The sequence below is a fragment of the Haplochromis burtoni genome, unplaced genomic scaffold, assembly GCF_018398535.1.
Source record: "Haplochromis burtoni strain Fernald_Lab_line unplaced genomic scaffold, NCSU_Asbu1 Contig_244, whole genome shotgun sequence".
Lineage (NCBI taxonomy): Eukaryota > Metazoa > Chordata > Actinopteri > Cichliformes > Cichlidae > Haplochromis > Haplochromis burtoni.
The window spans coordinates 334,161-358,655 of NW_024582605.1; the positions used below are offsets into that span (position 1 = coordinate 334,161).

Here is a 24,495-nt window from a genome sequence, read left to right on the forward strand (position 1 = left end):
GGACTTTTTTTGCATAGTTTTTTGGTTAGTTTAGATAATGGTGCAGACACTAGAGCAAGAGAGGCAGTATCACAGGTGTGGAAGAACCAAGCAGCAACCTGTGGTGCATTGAACAATGAAAACAAAGCAGAACCGCAGCTCCTAAACTGGACACTTAAAGGCCAATTTACCAGTTTACAGGCTGGTTAGATAAAAACAAAAGAACAGCAAATGTCCTTTGTCATGGCTTAAACTTCTTATTACTCCCCATTTATATTGTATTAAGGCTTAAAATTAAGACAATTAAAAGCGTGGCTGCTTTCAGTGACAGGTAGGTGCCGTTTCTGTGTTCTGTTGTATTACAAGACACTCTTAATAGTCACCCTTTCAGCTTCTCTGGTAAGCACATTTTGTTTTAAGCCTGTTTTTCGCCAGCCCGACAGTCTTTGTTACCCTTTCGGGACAAGAACCAGGAGGAGTCGGACAGACGCAGAGATTGCAACCCTGCCAGTCGCTAAATCAGATTGTCTGAATCAGTTTATTTGGAAGATGATAATCTGTCATCACATGAATTTGCAAGAATGTGGAAACTACAATCTGACCTTTCAACAGGTGTTTTTATGGGTTTTTTGTTCTTTTTTTTAAGATTAGTTTTGCTAAACTTGGAACGTCTTGTTTTTTTCCCCCTTTATCAGTCACCGAGTTCAGTGTAGTGACGTAAAAATGATCATTTAATGACCACATTATGGGAAAAGGCCAACATGTAATCAACTGAAACGACCTTCCACTACAACTAACAGAGGGAAATTCTGCACTTTTGTCTCGTATCTCATGCTTTAAAAATGATTGATAGACTTTCTGTGGTGCTAAAACTGAGTTTCTGGTTTTTATGCATGACTATACTATAAGGATGTAAGATTTGCCTTCCTTGTTCTCATATACACACACCAGGATTCAGTAGCTTGTAGAACCACATTGAGCAGCGATATCTTGATGTGATCATTTTATATACGACTTTAGCCTCTTTGTGGGCATTTTTCTCAGCACAGCTCTCATACCCTCCTTTCCAACATGGCTAATGCCTTTCACACAGCTTTGTCTCAACTCCAAAGAGCCACAGAAGTAAAAGCTCATAATAATAATTGAAACAATCTTTGAAAAAATGACTTACCAAGCATGGCAAACAACTCAAATATGTAGAGCAAAATGTTCTGAAACGGCTTCACTTCAGCTTCGATTGGAGCCGTGCTGGGGGCGGAGTCTGTGAATTTACTCTGTTGGTGTCATAGCCCCTCTAGGAGTTCAGAGTTCAGAGGTCAAGAGTTAATGTTTCCATTGTAACACCTCCAGATTTGACAGAGAAACACTCATTTTTAACACTCGATTTTAACTACTATCATTTTACACCTCAGAGTTACATTAAAAGAATGTGACTCTGCTTAGAGTAAAATTAACTCTACTTTTGCACGAAGACTATTAACACCAAAACATTTAACACTTTTGAATTTGCTGTGTGGCGTCTTTTAAAAGAAACATTCTTCTGCTTGTTTTAATGTCCATCATGCAACGGGCTTTGCCAAACTCGAGACTTTATTGCTCCACAAATGCAACAAAGGAAGTAAAAAGAAACCAGGAATGGAAAAAAAAAAAGGGGGACATTACAGCTTTTTTTTTTCTTTTTCTTTTTTTTAATTACTGACAATAAGAGAGCAAGCTCCAATTATAAACCCAGCTCAATGTTTATCAGGATAAATAAATACAAGTTCAAAATAAATACACTATTAAATACAGTATAAAACAACAGGCACAAAGGGAGGAAATTGCTCTTTGATGAAGAAGAAAGCAAAAGAAGTAGGAGATGCTGCTTTGGAAAGTGATGAACTTAGAAAAATAATCTGTTTGGTAGTTGGTAAATAGCGAAATCATGAAAACTATACAAAATGTAACTGCAATCAATAAAACACAGTAATAAAAAAAATCCCTTTTCCAAAGATGGGTGTCTAACTGCTACAACAGAATCATAGATACACTTTGAAAATACATTAAAAATTCAAGTAAAGGAAGGTGTACATCAGTAACACAACGCATTGCAGTCATCAATTAAAGCACTGGGGCACACTGTCCACTATCCACTACATTATAGAGCCGCTTCTTTTATATAGACGGAAGCAAACTCTCGCTAAACTCCTAGAAAGAGGCACTTTAACAAAAAGATAAAGTCTTTAAATGTCGGAAATCAAGCAACTGTCTATTCATAGAGCTTCATCCAGTCGACGTGTTACCCAAACCAACAAGAATATGAACGAATGTCTGTAAAGCTTTTACAAAACTAAAGGAGACATTGAAATTGCAAACCAAACTATTATTTAGTGTGAAATTGTCTCAACCACAACCACTCATTATTTAATCCTCCCCATTTTTTTCCCCAGGGTATGTTTTTTTCTTTTTCCCCCTCTTCGTTTGCCGGCACACTACAAACAAACGTGCTGCATTCCAATAGAAACTTTTGAGTGGAATTGCAAACTACTGCAATTCTTGATTCTTCGATCCAAGTGCTTCATTGTAGGTTTTCGTTCCTATAAACTAAGAGAGGGGGGATTCTGTACACATAAAGTACCTCACATATGTCCTCTCTTTTTCTTCTCATATAAACATCACTTATAAGATTATAGCTTAATTTCTGCACACAGCCAGGAGGCGGCCAGTAAAAACACAAGGTCCATCTGTGTTTATGCACCCAGGCAACACCATCTCTTTATCTCTGGGCCAGCTCAAGCTCATTTCAGCCACTGCGGCGCTCCGTCCTCACCGGCCGGCCTAACAGGAAATGGAGCAAGGTGCCAATTAAAGGAAGATTTTGTGACATCACTGCCGACCACAGTCACAACAAAAAGGCTGATCACACCTTGACTGTGCCTTCGCTTGTTTGTTTGGTACTGGATACAACAAGCTCAGGGTACGATTTGTGTAAAGCATTCCAAGGAGTAGACCGTTTTATGAACCGTAGATGGAAAAAAAAGAAAGAAAGAGAAAATAAAGATAAAATTGCATCTGTACAGAAATTATGGATAGTAAAAAAAAATAGATATTCAAATATACACAGTCTACTTGATATATTTGTCGGTGTGTATTTGCTCCATTCCCTGTAGATAAGAAGAAATCAGAAAAAATGTACAGTAAGCTTGTCTTATTCAGTCAGCCTGAAAAGATGGCACAGTCCTCTTGATTCTGATGATCCCAAGCCATCCCCGCAGTAGTGCTCCAGCTCCGTTTAGAGTTCAAAGGGCTGCCGGCTGCAGTGCCTTATTTGAATTCCCTTCATTATAAGGATCACACTGCAAACACGCTCAGTGTGCTGGTCTGGTCCTTTAAGCCCAAGATGCTGTAGGCAATTCTTTTCAAATGTCCAGGCAGCCTCACTCCAATGTTCTTAATATCCCTGCAAAGGACACACACACACACCGAGGAGGATATATAAGAGAAGCGCCACATGGATTTACAGTCTGGCCACATTCCAACACTTTTCACGCACATCCTTCCTGCCTCTCGAGCCTTGAAGTAATCACTGACTCATTCGACGTGATGAAATGCCAGCCCGGAGCTGAACCGATTCATGCCTACGTGGGATGCTTTCCAAGTGTGCAGTCTGCCAAGGCTTTGATTGATCTTTCATAAGAAAAATAAAAAGGACATCACAGGGGGCTCGACGAGCGCACGACGCGAACCTGCAAAAGCCCTGCAAAGCAGCAGCCTAAAGTCAAAGCCTTAATTACAGCCTTAATTACTTAACAAGGATTCTCTCTGCTGACGATGAATCAGTTGTCTGGCAAGCAGAGGGCGCGTTGTAAATAACTGCTGGTTTTCCAAGAGTGCTACCAGATGCCCCGAGATGGAAACATGGGGCCATGAAATCACACCATACTGTATGACAAATACTTCAAAAGGGTTTGTCTCTGCTTCACAGTCTGCCCATCTTCCCAAGATCAAGACCTACATATATACGTTGTGGCAGAATGGGGTGTGGAGGGGTTTATTTTTGGTTGGTCATGTGGTTAGAAAATGCTCTGGCCCTCGTTATAGAGCTAAAGCAACCTTATACTATATGCTTCACTAAGCCTTTCTTCCCGAAACGTTGAGTTCATCTCATTAAATTACCCCTTTTGTAATCGGGGGAGTCAGGGAAGATCTAATTGCCTCAACCATCTTGTGATGAGTTCAGGGAGTACTTTCTGAGCGCACCTCTTCAATCTCTCCAGAAATCACATCCATTTCAATTCAGTAATCTCCTCTAGTTGCTGCTCCTCTATAGCCTATTCCCTCCTCCCCCCTCTTTTCCCTACTTTAATGTTGAAGAAGCCACAAAAGGCCTTCGATCTAAACGGGCAAAACTGGCAGTTTGTTAGGGGCTCGAGTAAAAGTGCCGTCCAGGGCAGCGGGTGTGATTGGGTGCAGGGAGGGAGGAGAGAAAGGATGGAGGAGGGCAAGAAAAATAAGAACTGCAGTAACCACAAGCCACCACCATCAGCCGACCACAAATGAGCCCCACTTCTTCTCCTTCCCTCGATTAAATTTTCCATCTCAAACATTTCTTAAGTTGTAACCGAGGCTGGCGATTATATTGAGTGCAAACTATTTTGCTGGCTGTTAAAACTTAACATCTTTGGGAAAACAGATCCATGAACTGCCCGAGAGAAGTCCGTCAGGGGCTGGGAGGAAAAACAAGTGTGCAACTTTTGGATCTACAATCTTAAAACCTGTGAGCAAATAAGATAACTGCTACTTTAATATCATGTCACACTTACTCAGTTTTCATCTGCAGGACTTGTTCCATGGTGACAATCCCGGCGCAGGTGAAGTTCTCGCTGTACTGGCTCATCTTGATGGACTCCAGCCATTCAGACACCGACCTGAAGGGAGAGCCATCTGAGCCGCTGGTGCTTGGCAAGCGGATGGATACGCTGGTAAAGTAAAATGGATCCAAATGATAATAATCAGCAGGCTTTCCCCACAACAAAGGCTGTTGACTGAACTGCAATTACTGTGCAGGAAACCAGTGATAAAAACCAGTCGGAGGAGTTGGGGCGAAAGATAGCGTGGCATCCTTTGTCCTTTCTCACCGTTTCTGGCTCTAATGCTTTTTCACAAAGGTGAAAGTATGTATTCTCACACACAAAAAACATCAAAAACAAAAGAACGAAAAACAACAACAACAAAAAAAATCTTTAGCACGCATAATTCTTCCATTAGCCCAGCAGCAAAGGTGTCAGTGTGTCCTGATGTTTTTAAGTATAACATCTTAACACTGCCACTGCCCCAGTTGACCCTAAACATCCTGCAATTTTGTAAAATTAAACTTAATGGTTGAGCTGCTGCCTAAAGCTCTCCTTTGAAGCTAGGAAAGGTTGAGTCTGAAGTCAGACGGCCAACTCTGAGCTGAGCGTCGAGTCAGATTAGTCACGTTTTAAAACTCCTGTGACAAAAGTCCAGTCAGACGTCAGTCAAACTGTTTTAAAAAAAAAAAAAAAGCCTTGATTTGTTAAATAAACTGAGTCATTTCCCTGACAGACTTGTTAATAATGATGTGCATAGTCTTCAATGCACATCGCATGGCTCCGTCTTAACATCTAGCAGAAGGGAAGCTGAAAGAGCTCAAAGGACGTTTACATAAATGAGACAGAAGGAGGGAAAAAAAGTAATTTATATTATTATTGTATTGCCAAATGTTTTGGTTAAAGGGCTCTTTCCAAGAACTGGTTGCTGATAGTGGCAGCCACTGTAGAGTCAGCACTAGAAAAATATGCACTATAAGCCTTCTGCCTAGTGTTTAAATAAATCTTACCGTGGGTCAAAGTCTGCAATGGTCTTCAGGGACTCTGGGCTGCGCAGCAGCTTGTCCAGCAGGCTCACTATGTCTCCGAAACGTGGCCTCTTGGCGCGATCCTGGAGCCAGCACTGCAGCATCAACTGATAAACGGCTGAGGGACAGTCCATAGGTGCCGGGAGCCTGAAAGCTTCATTGATGGCCTTCATCACCTGGAAACAGTTGATCTCATTAGCCCTTTTTTTGTTTGTTTTTTCTCTTTAAAATGACAGGGTTCTTCAAACTTTGTGGTCTTTTTTTTTTTTTTTTAATTCTATGAAGTTTGCTTGTCTGGCACATACCTCGTGGTTGCTCATGTCCCAGTAAGGTCTTTCTCCAAAAGCCATAACTTCCCACATGACTATGCCAAAACTCCACACGTCACTAGCCGAGGTGAACTTCCTGTATGCTATTGCCTCTGGAGCTGTCCAGCGAATCGGAATTTTACCTCCCTATGCGAGAAAAAAAATGTTAAAAAACGGTAAGAAACAGATCTTTAAAACGTGGTAAGATGATTCTGGCTGGAGAAAAGCTCTCAGGAAGGCCCACATCTACTCACACTTGTGGTGTACGTCCCCTCAGGATCGTCCTCCAGCACCCGGGACAGGCCGAAGTCAGACACTTTGCACTCCATGTTGTTGTTGACGAGGATGTTGCGGGCAGCCAGGTCTCGGTGGACGTAGCTCATGTCAGAGAGGTACTTCATGCCTGCAGCGATGCCACGCAGCATGCCCACCAGCTGGAAGGAAGAAATCTCACCATCATGGTCCTGGTGTAAGAAACAAAACAGTTATTATAATAACTTAAAAAACAAAACAGAAAAAGGATCAAACTCTGAACTTCAGAGCTCGTTCTTGTGTTTTTAACAGCTTCTTTGTGGCTATACTCACAGAGATAGTTGCATTAGTAAAAACTGTATGTAGTGGACTTACCCTGAGGTACCTATCCAGAGCTCCATTCTCCATGTATTCAGTTACGATCATGGCGTGTTTAACTGCACAAAGAAGCCACCAAGAATAATAAATTACACATCTTTCCATTGCACCAAAACAACTGAAACTTTTAAAACTTAGAAAAGAAGCGGCCAAACTCACAGAAACCCTTACATTTGGTAACCACTCCCTCTAGGCGAATGATGTTCTGGTGGGAGAACTGGCCCATGATGGAGGCCTCGCTCAGAAAGTCCTGCCTCTGTTTCTCGGTGTAGCCAGGCTTCAGTGTCTTGATAGCCACTGCCACCTCTTTCCTCCCCGGCGCTTTCAGAATACCGCGGTACACCTCGCCAAACTCCCCTGCAACAAAAAAAGAAAAAAACACCATCACTCAGACACTTGAGTTGAAAACTAGATGCCCAATATTGGAACATGCATCTGATACACCTCAAGAGTTTACCCACAGGGGTTTGGCTGTGCTACGGATTGAAAATGAGGAAGTCTGCGCGGCTGTTTTGCCCGGGGCTCTCTCATAGAGGTGTGTTCTCAGAGCCTGATTCTCTGTTGTTGTTTTATTAGCCTGTAGTTCAGGGTGGTGGTGGGGGGTGGGCATGGGAATCAGCTGTCACGAGAGGAGAACGGGTGGGGGGCACGCGGTCGTGGGAAGCGGGTGTTGGAAAAGACCGTTTGCTTACAGGGTAAAAGTTTGTCGCAGTTGAGTAAACGTATCATCATGTGGGGCAGAAAATGGAAAGAAAAAAAAAAAAAAAAAAGCCGACAGCGCTTAGGAAGGTGCTCTGATATCGTTCCAAAACACCGTTCTTGCAACAGTTCCTTTTTTGTGTAAGTGTGCTGTCAACTTGAGCCACGACAAAAAAGGTGCCACAGCCAAGACAATAAAATGTCTCAACTTGTTGTGCGAGCCTGACGGATGTTAATCTCACTGAAGTAACCACCGTCAGTCACCCTGCTAAGCTGTGGAAAATGCACAATGTAAACAGTGAATTTGGGGGATTGGAAAAATCTTTCAACGTCTCAGAGCTAAGACCCACAACAGACTGTCTCAGCAGGGCTGTCACTCACCAGCTCCGATGACTTTCTGTTTGGTTATGTGGCTGGGGTGGATTTCGGTGGCAAACTTGAGGACGGCCACGTTGGGGTCCTCGTATGTGTGTGGATCCACGTAGGTTTTCAGAGGCTTCAATTGTTCTGTCAACCAAAGGAAGAGACAACAACAACAACAAACACTGTTATTGTAGGTCGACAAATAAATCAAGTCAATTCATTGAAATGAGACAGAAAGGCGGGAGAATTTTATTTATTTTTACCTGGGGTGGAGAAGTACGTGTCCTCTGGTCCTTGCCTGGTGTGAGAGTTCCTTTTTCTAAAAAAAAAAAAAAAAGGAATAAATAAATTTTAAAAAATCCATCTGCAAATTAATGCCCTACTTTATCTCTTTATTATTTCCTTCCTTTAACATCAAGAGCACATGGCAACCTTTGTAGCAATTTTTCTTTTGCTCTAAGGCTTTCACTGCTGCAATGCATCCATTCAGAAAGAAGTGGCCCTTTGATAGCGGCTGTCGATAGGCTGTGTTTGCAAAGCTGATTTAAAGACTGAAAGACAGACGAGCAGGAGGGGAGGGAGGGAGGTAGACAGGCGGGCTACAGTACAATCTGCTACAGCAGAGACCCAGGTCACCTTTGACAAAGTACCCGTGGCCTGGTGCAGAAAGAACCAAGCCCCTCTTATCACCAACAATGTACCACTCTGGGCAAATTTCCTTTCAAGGGCCCCCCCACTACCCCCCCAACACTCACTAGAATATCACCATTGAGCAATGACAAGGCACATTCAACACAAATTCCTCGCCAGTGAATGCTGGGACACAAATCCAGATAAATAGAAAGAGAAAGCTGGCTAAAGGAAGGGAAGAAGTGAGAGGTGAGGAGAGATGAATGCGGGGGCCATTTGGAGGCCCCTCAAAAAGGAAAAGCAGAAGAATGAGGGAGGAAGCTGGTGGAGGAGGACTTATTCTGACCGATTAGCAGACAGAAAGTGGAGGGAAGGGAAGCAGAGCGGGACGTTTACTGACCGTCTGTGGAAGAAAAGGAACGCGAACACTACGATCAGCATCATCGCCACCCCAACTGCCGCCACTAATAAGACAGTGTAGTTCTGAGACGGGCTTCCTGGAAGAGAAAACAAGGTTAGACGCACACATCTGCATGAAACTAGTGAAACTTGTAGAGGGATTCTGCTCCGTACCTTCAGTCAAGGTCTCGAAATGCTCCTCCATTCTGGAGCCTTCGGAGTTGTCATCGCTGCCGAGGGCCTGCACAATGAACAGGTAGGCTGTACCCGGGGCCAGATCTTTGATTTGCGCCGAGTTCTTGTCGAGCGTGAGCACGGTGTAGGTAGTCTTATCAAGGTTGTCATCCTGGGAGGCAGAGGGAGAAATGTGATCTAAGCAGCCAGTGTTACTGCAGAAGACGTGATCCTGCAGCCATTTATAGCATTTAAATTAGTGGCTTAAGCTTATGGCCAAAACGGCAATGTCTGATTTTGAAAATTTATGCCTTGTGATATAATTATGAATACTCAAAATAGATCCAGTGGATCTGTTATTTAAACAACATGCGAAACACACATACACTGACACAAAACCAAAATGATACATAAGACAAAGTTTGATTTCAGGGCATTCCTGGTGAGAAAAACAAAAGATGCTCACCTTCTTGTGGTAAGTTAGTTTATACCGGACGTGAAGCTGGGCACGTGGTCGAGGGGATACATCCCAGGAAAGAGCCAAGCTGGTGGAGGTCCGTCCCACCAGTCGCATTGTGGTAATTTGGGGGGGATCTAAGGAGAGGGTAGAGAATATTAGGGGTTTTTTGTGATGTGAAAAGCTGAGAGGATATAAGAAACAATAGATAAAATAATAGATTTTAGAGCTGAAATCCGACAGTTCATCTTTCAACCTGTGGAGTTGTCGCTACCTCACAGATAGCCCCACACTGCTGCTTCATATCAGCTGCGCTCACCTGTGTAGTGCAGAAATATGGTGACATTGCTCCTGGATGCTGGCCGCTGAGCCTCACTAGCCAACTGCGACACGCCGCTGTGCGCCTGCACGATGAAGGTGTAGTTGAGGTGAGCTTCCAGCTCGCTCACTGACACCCTGGCCTCAGTCAGCTTCGTGCTCCCCGGCTCATAGCGAACTCTCTCCCCACAGGGCTGACACACAATCCCATCGCAGCGCTGGCATTCCACGCTGTAGGTGATGTCATTACGACCTCCGGTGTCTTCAGGGGGGGTCCAGGAGAGGATGAGTCTTCCCACGGAGGGCTGACGGACAGCCGAAAGATCTCGTGGTGCAGAGGGGGGGCCTGGTGAGCACAGGTTTGAAATGCACGCAGCATTAAGAGCAACGAAGAAGAGAAGCACACGATGCCAGATGTGTGGGATTTTTTTTTCCAGCTATGACTTGAAATATACTTTTTTTTTTTAGAAAAGAAGTTTGATAAAAATAACTTTTAAACATGTCCGGTGTCGGCTGAAAAGTCATGCTGCCAGTTCAAAACCATAAACACACCCCTGCACATCCTGAAGGATTCACAGTCACTTTTAAAATGTCTGTTTTGATTACACACTGGAAAGGTCACGTGTGGAAATGGCACTGATTGCACTGGCTGAGTAGCGCAAACATCCTCATTTCAAATGTTTCTTTTTTTCCTTCCACGGGTCTCACCTGAGCAGGGTCCAGTAGTGGGGTCGGTTGGGGCCCGGAAGAAGCCATCCTTGCAGGGACAAAGCACAGCACCATGTTCCAGCGTATCAGTGTTGGCAGGACATGGCTCGCACGCGTCACTCGATGCCTCCGCTTTGAAAGAGCCAGGCCGACATTCTGCAGAGACAAAGACGACATTTGCATAAGCAGCAGAACAACAAATGACTTCAGGCAGCATCCCAAATGACAATGCAAAGCTAGTTTCTCCAGACCTTTCTACACCCGTCAATAGAGCAGCAATGCTGTGAACTTTTGACCTCATGTGCAACACAATCAGGCTAAGTTGACATGTCAAGACTAAAAGTCACATTTATACAGGGCTCAGTAATTTGCTGGTTGCAGACAGGGATTGATCAAACCTTCCAATTAGCAGATGACCTGTTCTACCTCCTCAGCCTCAGCCACCTCCAAGTGAAAGATATTTTGTAGGGAAAACATGTGCAAGAGTTTGCATGGTGCTGGCTCTACTTATTAAAATACTCAGATGAGCCCAACCCAGCCTGCACTCCTGCCCTTTACTTCTTCAACCACTAACGCCTCCTCCCTCACTCCACTGCTGGCTTCTCACAGTCTCTCAAAGCACAACCAGTTATGCCACATTTGACGATACTTAGGTTGTCAGTGCTGCAACGGGAGAGAGGAATGGAAGCAACAGCTTTCATTAAAAACACCAAGAATCAGCCCAAAACTGCATCCGCGTGCGCCTGACAATCCATCATCTCTATTTTTTTTTTTCCTTTTACAGAACCACATGCAGATCTTTGAAACTGTATCGCTCAGATAAGATGACACCCGATTTCACACGTCCAACTCTGAATAAAGAGACGCAGGTAGGGGTCCAGCTGTGCGTAGCCGCGGTGAAATACGAACTTAATGTGGTGTGAAATCTCAGAGAGAGCGTGCCATAAAGGGGAGTGAAAACGAGATGGCTCCCCATTAACTCCGCGAGAGCATTCCAACGCCTGCTGCCGCTCGTGTCCTCACGCCGTTGCACATTCATCCACACACGCGGTCATGTGTGCACCGAACACATGCACAAAATACACATACATGTATGCAAAGCACAGCCTTGGACACATGGGACAAGCTGACATCAGAACAGGGATTATATCCACTGCCTGTCACCTGTTCACATCCCTCTGCTAAGTCAGTTCAACTACACACACACACACACACACACACACACACACAATATATACATACAGAAACACAAAATGAGACATCTCTGCCTTTGTTCCAAGTTGTATTTCTGGAGTAAATAGCTAATGAGTAATGACAGACCTTTACATTTTCTCACTTGTAAAGGTTCAAGTGATTAAAAAAAAAAATTCAAAAGAGGTGCTAGAAATAGAGATCAGACAATGTAAGAACCTTTCATGATATTCAAAGACTGTGGTTAACGCCGCTGACAGAGGAAAAGCAACAAAACATTCAAATCAAAGGCAAAATGTACGCGTTCCAACAGGGGGACTTATAAAGGAGAGCCGAGGATGACGATAAAAATCAGATTCACGCAGAATTCTTTCACTGAGGTCGAAATGAGTCAAAGTTTATCTGCAACCTACAAGTGCCCACACACACACAGAAGACAGACAGCACATGGCTGTGGCTCTGTTTAAGATATATCAAGGGGATTTCCTCAATAAACCGTACATTTCACTCCAGCTTCGCTTGTTTTTTTCCTCAATCTTTGCGGGTTGGGAGCTGCGCTGCTGTGAACGGGTGTGTGTGTTATATAAGGATTAGAAGACAGAAAAAGCTCAGCTTGAGGTATTTTGTTTTGTTTTTTTGTTTTTTTAAAGTTTGGCCAACAGGCTTACGCGTTACTCAATCCTCCCTCAAGACAGCGCCTCGTTTCTGTCTCAGCCAGCTGTTTCGCCAACAGCTACTGCTACTCATTAACGCAGACGAGGCAAGAGGACAGGAGAGGCAGGAGAGAGGTGGTGTGAAGGGGACAGAAGAAATACTGTATCCTGCTGAGGACTGAAGAAAAGAGGGGAGAAAGAAAGGAGACGGGGAAGGGTGAACTCGCTCATTGAGAAGGGGGAACAGCTGCTGCCTCAAACCCCAATTCATACCCCTACCTCTCCTCCTCGTAATCCCCAAATTCCTTCCTCCTCTCCTTTCTCTCCTCCCGGTCGCCTCTAAAAAGCCTCCCAGCTAACCCATTAACATTGCTATTCACCGCTGACCAACAGGCAAAGAGAATGCCATGCCATTCAAGTGCTGAAAGAAGAAAAAAAAAAGAAAACATACAAACAACCAAGCGCTGCAGATGGGAATAGCCGGAATGCCACATGGCAACTGAAAAGAGGAGGACTAGCCTCTTTTTGGCGCTACAGTGCCGGCTGCAATGCATCGTGGTCAGGCCTGCGGAGATGATGGCCTTACTCTGCGAGTCCCCTCTATAATCAAGATGCATTCCAGCGCACACCACCCAACAGGAGGCCTGTACCAGAGCGCCTTGAGAGCAGATTCATTTTCAGCCCAGGTCTCCGCTGTAACAAAAAAAGGTCAAGGAGTTTGTGTATCATGAACATTTGAGTCACTGACGGTAAATGACAGTAGATGATTCTCTGCTGAGGTATTTGATGAGAGGATTCCTCGACAAAGGAGAAAAGTCCGGTGAAAGACAACTTCCTTGTTCCACGGAGAAGGTGGAGAGAGGGGCTTTGAATTGTTGCTGGACACAACAGGAAACAGGAAGTGTGAGACTGACGCAGACTTCCTTCCTAAAGCAGCCAATCAAAGCATGGAAGCATAAGGGGAGCGTGACCAGGAGAAGAACTGCCGCTGTGGCTACCAGAGACCTGAGACAGAATAATAACCCAAAAGGAAGCCAGAATGTGTTGACCCAACACGAACAGAGGCACTAAACCCACAAAGAGAGGGGGGGGGGCTCCTTAGATGAATGATCGTGTATACAAATGTCTCTCAGCCAGCTTCTTCAGAGTTGAAACATTTCACAAAGTTAGACTGGCCATTTTTTCCCCTCCCTGTAGCTACAAAGAAAGGAACTGTTTGTCATTTGAGAGGCCCCGTGTGCCTCGAGTGGCTCTGTGTTTGTTTATTGAGAGTGAGTGCAGGGGCCCGCTACATTGCTGGGAGCCTGAGTGGCTCTGGAGTGGGAGCCTCCGATGGCCACCCCATAAGGCTTGTCAGCTGAAGTTAAGATGGATGGAGGCGCCGAAATGATGAATGCACGGTCGGAAAGATGGATGAATGGGTAACATGGTGGCTCAACAACAGGAATCGGCCCTCAGGACTCGGGCAGCACATGGTAAGGGGAAACCCCCCTGGTCCCCCAACAATTGAAGCCAGTGCAGGGCTTTTTAAAGGCAGTAAGGTCATGTCTGCCTCAGGGCAATTGTGAGTTAAACTGTGCATGGCTTACAGGGAGTCAGTGGCCAAGTAAAACAAACACATGCTCGCAGTGAGGAGGAGGGAGACAGAAAGGATAAATTCAGAACTACAGCCAGTGAACAGAAAAGAAAAAACATCTTGCAAAAATAATACCAACCAAGAAATAAATGCAATGTCTAGATCTTAATCAGAATGGCTCCCCGAGTATAACTAAAGGCATTTGCCTGTACCCTTGTCTTCTTATTACACTCCCCATCCCCCTGGTTTTCTCCACCTTGGGACAAACCTGTAATTGCAATATGTCATGTCATTTTGTTTGTATGTAGGGTGACAACACGCCATTAGCATTTTGGGGTACTCGGAGGTAGTGGAACAATGGGGGTCTGTGTTGAAGGAGGTGAACTGGTAATATGAGCTGGGGTGGGGGGGGTCACTGAGGTAAAGGAGGGGAGAGCAGCAGAAGGCAGTAAAGGTGTAAGGGCTGAGAGCAGAGTGTGCATGTGTGCATGTTGGGGGTGGGTGGATAGAGAAGCATTAGTCAAAGGGATTAGCTGACCAATGGAGCAGCTGTAAGGGCATTACATCTGTTTTACAATTGCTCTCAGGCTTTCATCTGGGGTTGCTAACAAACACAATAAATTCCCCGATCTGCTTTCGCCTCTCACTCCCTTTGTCCACCCAGATTCACTGACAGGAGGAGGAAAACTGGGAGAGAAAGGTCGAGTCAAGCAGACACGAAATGTGCTCAGCGTTTCTAAGGTTTTGCAGATGCATCGAAGAAACCAGTACTGGTTGAGGTGAGCCAACACAGACAGCTTCCAGTGGTTTTCCGCAAAGCTGCTTGGTAGAGCCAGATGACCAGGTGGCAAACGCGACACCCGTTTTACTACACCACAACAAGCCAACAGGTAACACGCTGGATGCTGATCACTGTCTGCTTCCTGGCTAGGGGAAGTGGCCAAAATGAGACCGAAATGCACCAATAAAGGTTATCAGGGAGGACAACGAAATGGAAAGCGGCTGAGCAAGGCCGCTCGGCATCGACCGACAATGGAAAGCCCTGAGCCAACGGGTTGGGGAGTCACCAAGGGATTAGGTGACCTCCGGTTTCCGCTGTGGGCTCGTCCTGTTAGCAGTGAAGGGCGGGTGGGTGGTGTGTTGTGCTTGGGGGAGGTGGGGGTGACTGACTGACATGGGGGAAGGAAAGTGCTGACCTCACACACTAGCAGTACAATACAATGCGCTTCACATCGACACACACACACACACAGCCTGCAGGCTCAGGAATGTCACCAAGAGGAAATATGTCCCAACTTCCCCACCACAACCAACACGCACACTAAAAAGCTAAAAATTGCTAAGGGTCAGTTGTTTGGGCCAATGGACATTTGGAAACTAAATAAGGCGACTGCAAAAACAAACTGGTTGTGTTGGTCAGAATGTTGAGGACTCCGATTAAAGCTGCACTAATCAATTTTTTAAAAATACATTCACAGCACTACGTGTAAATCAAAAACACTTGTTTGTCATGACGAACACGAAAAGTAAACACTTCCTGTTAGTTCAAAAGAACCTTTTTTTCCCCACGTTTTTCACTCATTGTTTTGGTTTTCCATGACATGAGGATTGCTGAACATCCAAAAACTAGCACTGTTCTCAGTGCCTCAATGTTCATATAATTATTTAACTATAAATAATAAAATACGCATGGAAACCATTTGTGCTAATTACACTGTAGATGCAAAGCTATACATTTTTTAGGTTTCAAAAAGTGGGCTTCCCCCTCATGTGCCTCACAGTTGTTTGGTCCACTGCCTACTAACTCCTTCATTTAACTTGGACAATGTGAGAGACTTTGGTCTTTAATTCTGCAGCTCAAGTGACTACAACTGCATTTTTCGCCTAGCTAAACCTTAATGTGGCTGCCATATTGTTAACGTGCACATCTCCTAAATGTTTCGGAGGCAGGAGGTCTGCCTACAATTAAAATCATTAGAACTCACTGAATTTTCAGCAAGTGTTTTAAGTGGTTAGTACTGTATGCTGGCCTTGAGAGTTCAAACACACTGCAAATTAAGAAAAGACCAACCAAGAAAAAAAAAAAGCTGCACAAAGTACACAAAATACAACGGAAGTTGAACAAAACTCAACGGAAATAGAAAAAAGGCTGTGCAGAAAAACTCCCAAATTTTAGGGGGAGAAAATAATGTGATGGAACAGCTGTGGAAGTAAGCTAACAGGAAATGGCTAATAGCAAACATGCATCTACGGTATTATATGAATTAAAACATGCATTGCCTGCAACTTTTTCGCCCTCACAAGGTTAGACGCAACTGTTCTGTCACGTTAATGTCTCCGCAAAAACACTGTTGAGTTTTATTTAACTTCCATTGTGTTTTTCTATTTGCTGGTGTTTTCTTGAGTTGCAATTGGTTTGACCTCTCCGGGCCACTGTAGGGTTAGGTATTCACCACAGATTTATTTTTTTTTAAAAGTATATACTTTTTTTTTTAAATAAAATCATGAAGTGCCCCACGGCTCGACCGCAACACCAGTCACACTTTTTAAACCACAGTAGTATGATTAGCTGCAGTCCACATTAAAAACTTGTGCTACATTTTCTGTCATCTTGTTTGAATTAACTGCCAGTGTTCTGCTCACTACAAGCGTGGCCCAACAAGACTGTGCATGACACCACTTGAAAGTCCACCCCCACCCCCATTACCTAACCAGCTCACTCAAGTTCAGCCCGCTAGGCAGACGTTAGCTTGGCGTAAGATCTGAGAAATCCAAAGTAAATCAGTGTAATCACAGTGGGTTTATAGCCAAGGTTATATCTAGACTGTGCATCTAAATGAACAGCATTGTCCAACGAGTTTGTGACTTAAGCAATTTCCCCCCCCCCCTTTTTTTCCCCTATTTTGGAGATCAGCCACAGGGATCAAAGGTTAAAGGAGTTTGGTAGAGCAGAAAATTTCAGTGTGGGGATTATCCTGCAGGAGTGAGATGATTCCATTGTGTAAAATCCACTTTAAGCCAGCTAAATGAAATCCCTGTCATCTTGAGGAGTGGTGCCGTGTTCACGTCTTTGCACAGTCACCATCAGATTGAGTGAAATTGCACAACACCTTTGTTTTAATAAGTCTGCAGTCACCATGAGGAACCAGCTGGCTCTCAGCGCAACCAGATTAAAAGATTTACATCTACTGAAGTGTCGATCTCTGACATTTTAGATTGCAAATGCCAGATCAAGTATTTTGTTTTTAAATAATTTACTTCCATCAAATGTTTATGGCTTAACCATTACATGAAGCCAGTTGTTTTTTCCTCTCCCCGTCCACTAAAAACTCTCCCATTGGCAGACTTGTTCTAATTTAGCTTCTATTTATCTTTACGAGCCACTTGCGGAGAAATGTATTTATCAAGGGCTGAGATGAGAATTGTACACAGTCTAAATAGTCCCATCATAGCCGTGTGAAACGGGATGTTTAAACTCTATTGGTGTCATATTCATGACCTGAACCCCGGCCAGTAATAACAGCCACTCAGTGATTTCACAGGAGACATGAACACAAGACGTAGAGGAAAGACTTTTTGTTTGTCTGTAAGTTTATTGTACTTGGGGCAGCTTCTGCAACAGAGCGCGTTTCGGGAGTAAATTGCGATAAAATGACGATGCAAATAATCCGCTGAGATAAGAAACTATTAAATAAATACGAGATGAGAGGGCGGAAAATTGAGGCTAAAATAGAAAGACTCTTCAGGGACAGGGAGGATTTTGGGAGAGAGGGGGCAGAGGACGGCAAAAAGAGAGATTGCACAAAGGCAAAAAAGCAAGCAGAACCAGTAGTTACTCTGCTTAAAAAGACTAAACACACCCAAGTCAATTACTACCCATACAAATCACTCACCACAGCATGCAGTCACAATTACAACAGTCACCAACTGTTTGTTACATCAGCTGAGGACGAGCTCGGAAACACGGACACAGACATCAGGAGGTGGGGGGGAGAAAATGGTTTACTGGAACCTTTGTGGAGAGAGGAGTCGGAACTTTACTGGAACTCGGTGGAACAGTTGTTCCACCGAAAGTGCCCTCAGCAGTCCAAATATTCCACACTGCGTGTCTTTTTCTATAGCGTCTTCTGTAAACCATAATATGGGATTAGGCCTTATTTGTTGAGGCTTTAGAGCGACCGAGGAGGTGTGGACCAGGGCACTTAGACACAAAAACCAGAGGACCAGCTGTGATCCTTTGAGGAGGTGCAATGGGTATGCCATTGCATTGTGCCAGGGAGGACTGTGGGTAAGGAAGGGCGTGATCGGCTGCAGAGGAAAACTGTCAGTGTCAAAAGTGAGTCACAAAGGGAAAGTGTTGAGGTTTAAAAGACTGACCAGGTAATTGAAAGAAAGTTGTGATTTTTTTCCCCCCACAGAATAAAAAAAAAGCAAAGTTTATTTCCACAGCATCCTGATCCATAGCAGATGGTGAAGGGAAACAATCAAAGAAAGCTTCCTCGGTGCTCTATTTACAGTTTAGATTAAGTGGGGTTTTTAAATACAATTTTTTGAAAATTTTTAAGTATTAAATAGAAAGCTTAATTAAAAAAAATGTAAAAAGATTTTATTTTATTTATTTACAAAATATACACTTGTTAAAGTATCTAAAAGTGTCCCAATTTTAACCCCCCCCCCACCCCCCCAAAAAAAAAAAAAACCCATCTTGTCAGCCTTGCTGACTCATATGATTTACAACCAGTTCATAAAAACGTTTACAATAACTGCTCTAAACACTCAGTGCAGTGCCAGGAAGCGATGCGTTTTATCTTCAGGGTCTGTTTGCTCGGTTCTGTCGTTACGATGAGCATCGACGGCCACCAAGAGAACAGCGCCACACACCAAATAGAAAAAAGGTTTAAAAAAAAAAAAATAAGGGGGTGGGGAGGGGCCGTAGCAAAACAACATCAATTCAACTTTGGGGGAAAAAGATCCCTGCGGTACAGTTTGACAGAGAGTGATCTCCAAGCCAAAAAAGTACCACAGTGAGGAGCTGTGATGAAGAGACGGGAGACAAAAACCAGATGAAGTCACAGGTTTCTATTTAATAGGTCCCACGGGAGGAGCGAGGAGTCATAAAAGTGAGTGAACACATCGCCGAACATGGAAACTTTCAACCCAAGTACGAAAAAGCGCCACAATTGAAGTTTTGTGGTTTCTCCCGTAACAGCGCTCCACACAGGAAAGAAGCGGGGAGAATGATTAACTGTGCGTCGGTAGGATATTCCACTTTAAGCTCTCTGAACCATTCATCTTGGCCCACACTGCAGCTCTGTGATTCATTTCCACCTTCATCTGCAACTGCCCTCATGCATCTTAGGCCTCTCATTTAACTTCATCCTGGTAGTTTTTTCCCCCCTTGGGGGGGGGGGGGTTCTTTGTTTAGTCATCTTTATGTGAGGGCTCGACCCGGAGCTGCTCTTCCCCCTCCTGGGAATTCCACAGGTCTGGAGTAATGCTGGAAGGCTCCTCCTCAGCAAACCGATCAGGAATGTATCAACCACGAGGGAGAGGAGGTGGAGGTGTGCTCCACCGGCCATGCAGTGGGAAACACAGCACTCCATTGTTCTCCTACCTTTACATTCCTCTCCTCTCTCCATTTAAAAAAAAAATAAAAATAAAAAAAAATCACGCCCCCTCCTCTAAACACAGCTTCTCGCTTTTGCATGACCCCTCTCTCTCGCTCATTCCTTCCTGCTTCTCCTCCCTAATCATCTTACCTGCCACTTTCCTGCAGCTAAAAATGATCTACTGACAGAAAACGTAATCGCTTTTAAAACAGCTCTTTGCCACTGGTGGGGAAACTAAATGGGAAAGTAGATCTGTTACAGAGCCACAGGTGGATTTACAACCGCTGCCCCCCAAAATGTCTTTCAGATGTCTATTAGAGGTATTCATACCCGTATACGAGTGATTCAGGTCAGGCATGTGGGTGGGTACGAGCAAGTGTCACGAGCAGCAGAGAATGAGGCTCCTGAGTCTTCAGGTGTTCAGTTATGGAAACGGATCTGAACAGGTCCTTGCATGCCGGGCTGTGCAATATGTTCATATACACTGCTAAAGTCAGACACACACACACCCCACAGTGGAAGCTCAGTAAATCTGTGACAACAGAAGGAGGAGGATCAAGACATGGATGCAGACAGGGGGACATGCAGCCAACTTGCCCGTTCACACATAAGAGGAGGGCTTCAGCACTCTGTGACGCTCTATATGAACAAAGTGAGTGAGGCTCAAAAAGCTTCCTCCTGCCGCCTCCCACTTCCCCCCCCTCCCCAAACCATCTTTAAAGATGCTAATCCATCACAGTACAGTAGCCTCCCAGCTTCTTTGATCACTTTCAGTCACTCTGACGGCCCTCACCGCAATAATAAAACCCTTCTTTTGCAGGACTTTAGGCACAACTGCACCACAACTACAAAGGCAAAGGGACAGATGTATCACTGGACGACATATCACACTCAAAAGATAACAAGAACAGGTGATAATGAGGTGGCAGGAAATCAACCTGATGCAACATGCTGTAAGCCCTGAACCATGAAAGGGTTCATGTGCTTGAGCAAGACTTTAAAATATGTGATTTGAAAGCTGAGCGTGACTCCAACCAAAAGGTTTCTTTATTTAAAAGATATGTTTTCAAATATTTTTTGTTACCACATGAGATTCACCAGCGATGAAAAATGAATACGTCAAGTACAACCTGACTCGAAACCTCTTCTCCCAACTTAAGCCTCCATATCACAAAGGCTTTAAAGTGCTTCACATGACTCTTTCCTTAGAACTGCACATGTTAGTCATAGTGAAACCCAAAAACACTTCTCCTAATTTTACAGGTATCAGTTCAAGGTCAGGGATAATGCCAGGGCATGTACAAGTAGGCCTCAACATTCCTTCCATTGCAAAAAAAGAACCATGTTAGCCAAAGGCAGAATTCCACTGAGTTACAATAATAATACCCATCATGAAGATCCACACTCTGCCATCCAGGCCTGTTTTACACCCCGTGGCAATTAAAATAAAGGTAAATAGTGACTAATGCTGGATGGGTGCTTTAAAAAGCACACTCTCCTGGGAAGCAAATCCTGGTTTACACCCAGACGAAGCGCCTGTAGACAGAAAGACTTTGAGAATTCCAGAGACTCAATCGCATGTGCTCACCTTGACATGCGTCTTTGACCTCTTCGTAGCCCGGTTTGCACTGGCACTGTCCGACCTGCACCGCCCACTTCCCTTCCTCGGTGCAGTAGATGCGAGGTGACTCCTCACTGGCTGCGTTATCCACGCATACCCCGCTCACTTTCGTAAGTGGCTGGTTCTCACCTCCGGCCACCGTCTCAGGGAACGTGGCGAGATTCTGTACAGTGCCCGGGCAGGTTTTGTAGAAGACCCTGACTGAGAGAAGAGCGATGCAGGCTCCGATGTCTTGAAAGGCCAAGTAGAAACCTTTTCGAGACAGCCCATCCACCACTCGCGTCTCTGTGTTGATGTGCATTTCATTTTTGCCGGTGATCTCATCCGGAGCTATGGTGGCCACCTTCTTAAACTGGCTCTTGCGGAAGGTGGTGCCCACATCTGCATCCGATTCGGACGTATAGAGGTTGAAGGTTTCCTTGCATACTAACGAGGCTCCGTCGAAAGAGTTGCAGTCGCGTACGATAAACTTAAGTTCCACAAAAACCCGCGAGGCCAATGGATGCCGCTGGATGAAGGTGGTGCGCAGCCAGTTGTCCTGCTCACGCTCCTCCACGTTGCAGATGGAGTACGTGTAGAACTGAGAGCCATTTAGAGTCCTCTGGACAACCTCCCACTAAAGAATAAGAGCACACACACACACACAAGCGAAAAAGGTTAAGAGGTACGAACACCGAGCCCTGGGCAGCCCATAAGCATGTGCAAACCAAAACTACCAAGACAGCAAAGGAAAAAGGCTCTATTGCACTCCTCATAAGGGTTCAGCTATTGTACTACTGTATGAACGGTATGAGTGTGTGTCAGGGAAGCCATGCTCGACAAATTGCTAATTACTCCCTGTGAATATTTTTACAGCTTCACAGCAATAACACATTTCTGGGACATGGAAAACTGCACTTTACGAGCAGCATAACAATACAGCAAACCTCAGGGGCTGATGAGCATGAGCATTTCTGACATTGCAAAGATACCAAATTATTTCCAATTCTTTCTTTTTTTTTTCCTCCCGCCTCTGGCTACTTGTTGGCACGTTCCCCAAATAGCTTTGCTGCTTGTATATTAAATGGTGCCACAAATATTTCTGGTGGAAAAAAAAGTCACAGCAAGTTTTAACAAAACCTTGGCTCCTGAGAAACAACTGGCCCCACGGAGACAGAGGCTGTGGTTTAGTCTCTGCATGTAGCCCCTGTCCTATTAATTAAAAAATAAAAAAAATGTGCTTAGCTGGCCGATTGTGTGGCTGTGCAGATAAACTAAATGTGCAGCAGCAGAACCCACACATCTATAAAACAGCTGGTGAACATTTTTCACAATTTTTACGAGGGGCCCTTAAAACACCTGAGGCTGATTAATGAAAAAGTGAAACTTATATAAAGGTTTTATTTCTTTTCTTCTTCTTTTTTCTCTTCAAGAAATTTGGGTGAGCCATCACAAACACGCTTGCACATGCCTTTGACTCATCAGTACATGAAATGAAGCCATTTGCTGTGAATTTGCATGAGCCTGACTGGTCAATTACTGTGAAACTGCAGCCCAATCGGAAGGCATTATATGTTTCTAGTACACTGGTGTAATAATGTGCCGGGCACTGCACTAAATGTAGACGTTTACGTTTTCCCCTCCATCCTAAACCCATCCTCTCCAAAAAAAAAAATAAAAAAATAAAAAAATAGAGAGGCACCACATGCTGCAAACTTTAAAAGTTAATTGCTCTCTGACATACAATTCTGGAGCTGAAGCCTTCAAACCACAAGAAGCCGCAAGTATTCCCAGTTGAGCGCTAGCAGCTATTCTGTCTGCCTAAGCTTTTGGTATAGTCCAGACATGCTTGGATGCAGTTCCTGATAGGATCCTGCTACTCTATCGCATATAAGGTTAACTGATTTTCATTAAAAAAAACAAAAAAACAAAAACTAAACATACACACACAGCAGCCGCTCCACATCTAACCACAGGAGTCAAATAGTCAAATGTCATCAAATTGGAGGGTCTACATTCAGAGCCTTTCCGTGCATTTTCTCCACGCTGATTTGTCTTTAAGGCAAATTCCAACAGGAAACGTGGGAGCTGGAGGAGAAACCAGAAGCAGAGCTTTACTCACCCCGGTCTTCTCTCCCTGATCTAAGGGCCAAGTCAGCCAGCCCAGTTCATCTCCTGACGCCCTCATGTCCAAAAGCATTTCTGTGGAGACACGAGAACAATTTCAGTAAGTGAGAATGCACCTATTTTAAAATATATATTTATCCAGAAAACATTTTGTTTGGTTTGAAATAAGTAAAAATATTAGACTTTTGATTCCTCAGAAGAGATATCTGTAAATAAGAAGCCATGAATAAGTTGGAGTTTTGCTCTTAGACTAAAGAAGCGATCAGATTTTAGTTAAATAAGAGCGGCAGCTTGCTGCATGAATATTAGACGTTTCATTTGCCACATGCCAGCCAACTTTGATATACTCGAGTCAGCGTGTTGAAATCTATTATTCCTCTTTTAATATAGAGGAGTGGGAGGGGGGAAAAATCACTCAAATTGTGGCAGATTTCACCTGCTGGTGCGACGTGGTTTACTGCAGCGCACACGAAGTCTCAGCATTGCTGATGGTTAATAATCAAACCAAACTCCGCGAAGTCCTTTTTTTTATCCAAATAAAACATTGAAATAAAGAAAGAGACAGAGCAGTGCAGGACTGTCATAAAGCTTGAAGAATATTTCCTGGTTGTTAAAACAACAACTTTTAAGTTGGTGTCCCGCATGGCACGCGTGCTTTCCTTAAGCAAAATCTCACAGACAGATTTAATGCAACCAGGTTTTTAAATGATTTGCTTAAAAAGAAAAAAGTCACTCACCTTCTTTAGTTTGTATTGCAATAAATATGCCACTGAGAAGTACGTATGAAAACAAATAACGTTTGATTCCACCAAAGAAATCCATTTGGAAAAACTTTTCCTTCCTCTCTCCGCTGCTGGGCTTGGCTGGGACTCTGAGAGGTGAGCACAGCTCGCTGCAGCTCATTCACAAACAGCACGACACGTCACGGACTCCGCCCGATGGAATGTGTGTTTGTGTGAGTGTGCGTGCATGGTGTGTTTAGCGTTTCCAGAGGTGGGAGTGAATGGCAGTGGGGTGGTGAGGCACTTAGGGACTGTTGGACATTTCATAATTACAAACGAACCATCACGAACATCTCAAAGAGCTTATCATAGTTAGTACAGCCTGGTGCAAGTTTCCAGAGAAAACCTGAAATATTTCTGTGTGCAATCAACCTCAAATTGCACTAAAAGGGCAAAGCACTGTTAGCCTCTGGGAGAGAGGAGGGTTAGAGGACA

General features: G+C 44.2%; 2 protein-coding genes across 4 annotated transcripts in view; both read right to left on the reverse strand.

Annotated features, from left to right (window-relative positions):
• fam131c (family with sequence similarity 131 member C) overlaps nt 1-1,210 on the reverse strand; it is a 29,693-nt gene extending 28,483 nt beyond the window's left edge. Inside the window, exon 1 of one of the 2 annotated variants that reach the window (XM_042227126.1) lies at nt 1,151-1,210. Coding sequence is in view for 1 of the 2 variants with exons in the window: in XM_042227127.1 (XP_042083061.1) it covers nt 1,151-1,157 (7 nt within the window). In the remaining variant the exon portion in view is untranslated. The remainder of the gene's footprint in view (nt 1-1,150) is intronic. The other variant, XM_042227127.1, reaches the window with a different exon arrangement.
• A 434-nt stretch (nt 1,211-1,644) lies between these two features.
• epha2b (eph receptor A2 b) lies at nt 1,645-24,235 on the reverse strand. Of its 2 annotated transcripts, none has more exons than XM_005938147.3 (17): nt 24,016-24,235; nt 23,274-23,353; nt 21,140-21,788; nt 10,523-10,678; nt 9,816-10,160; nt 9,506-9,633; nt 9,040-9,211; nt 8,867-8,963; nt 8,100-8,155; nt 7,855-7,980; nt 6,934-7,131; nt 6,772-6,833; nt 6,399-6,608; nt 6,142-6,291; nt 5,819-6,012; nt 4,782-4,937; nt 1,645-3,418 (listed from the first exon to the last, which is right to left on the reverse strand). In XM_005938147.3, exons 1-17 carry the CDS (start codon nt 24,179-24,181, stop codon nt 3,310-3,312), a joined length of 3,054 nt encoding a protein of 1,017 aa, XP_005938209.1. In that variant the 5' UTR covers nt 24,182-24,235; the 3' UTR covers nt 1,645-3,309. The 2 variants fall into 2 exon arrangements, with proteins under 2 accessions (XP_005938209.1, XP_005938210.1); XM_005938148.3 differs by having other exon boundaries at nt 6,946-7,131; nt 24,016-24,234.
• Between the last annotated feature and the right edge of the window lie 260 nt (nt 24,236-24,495).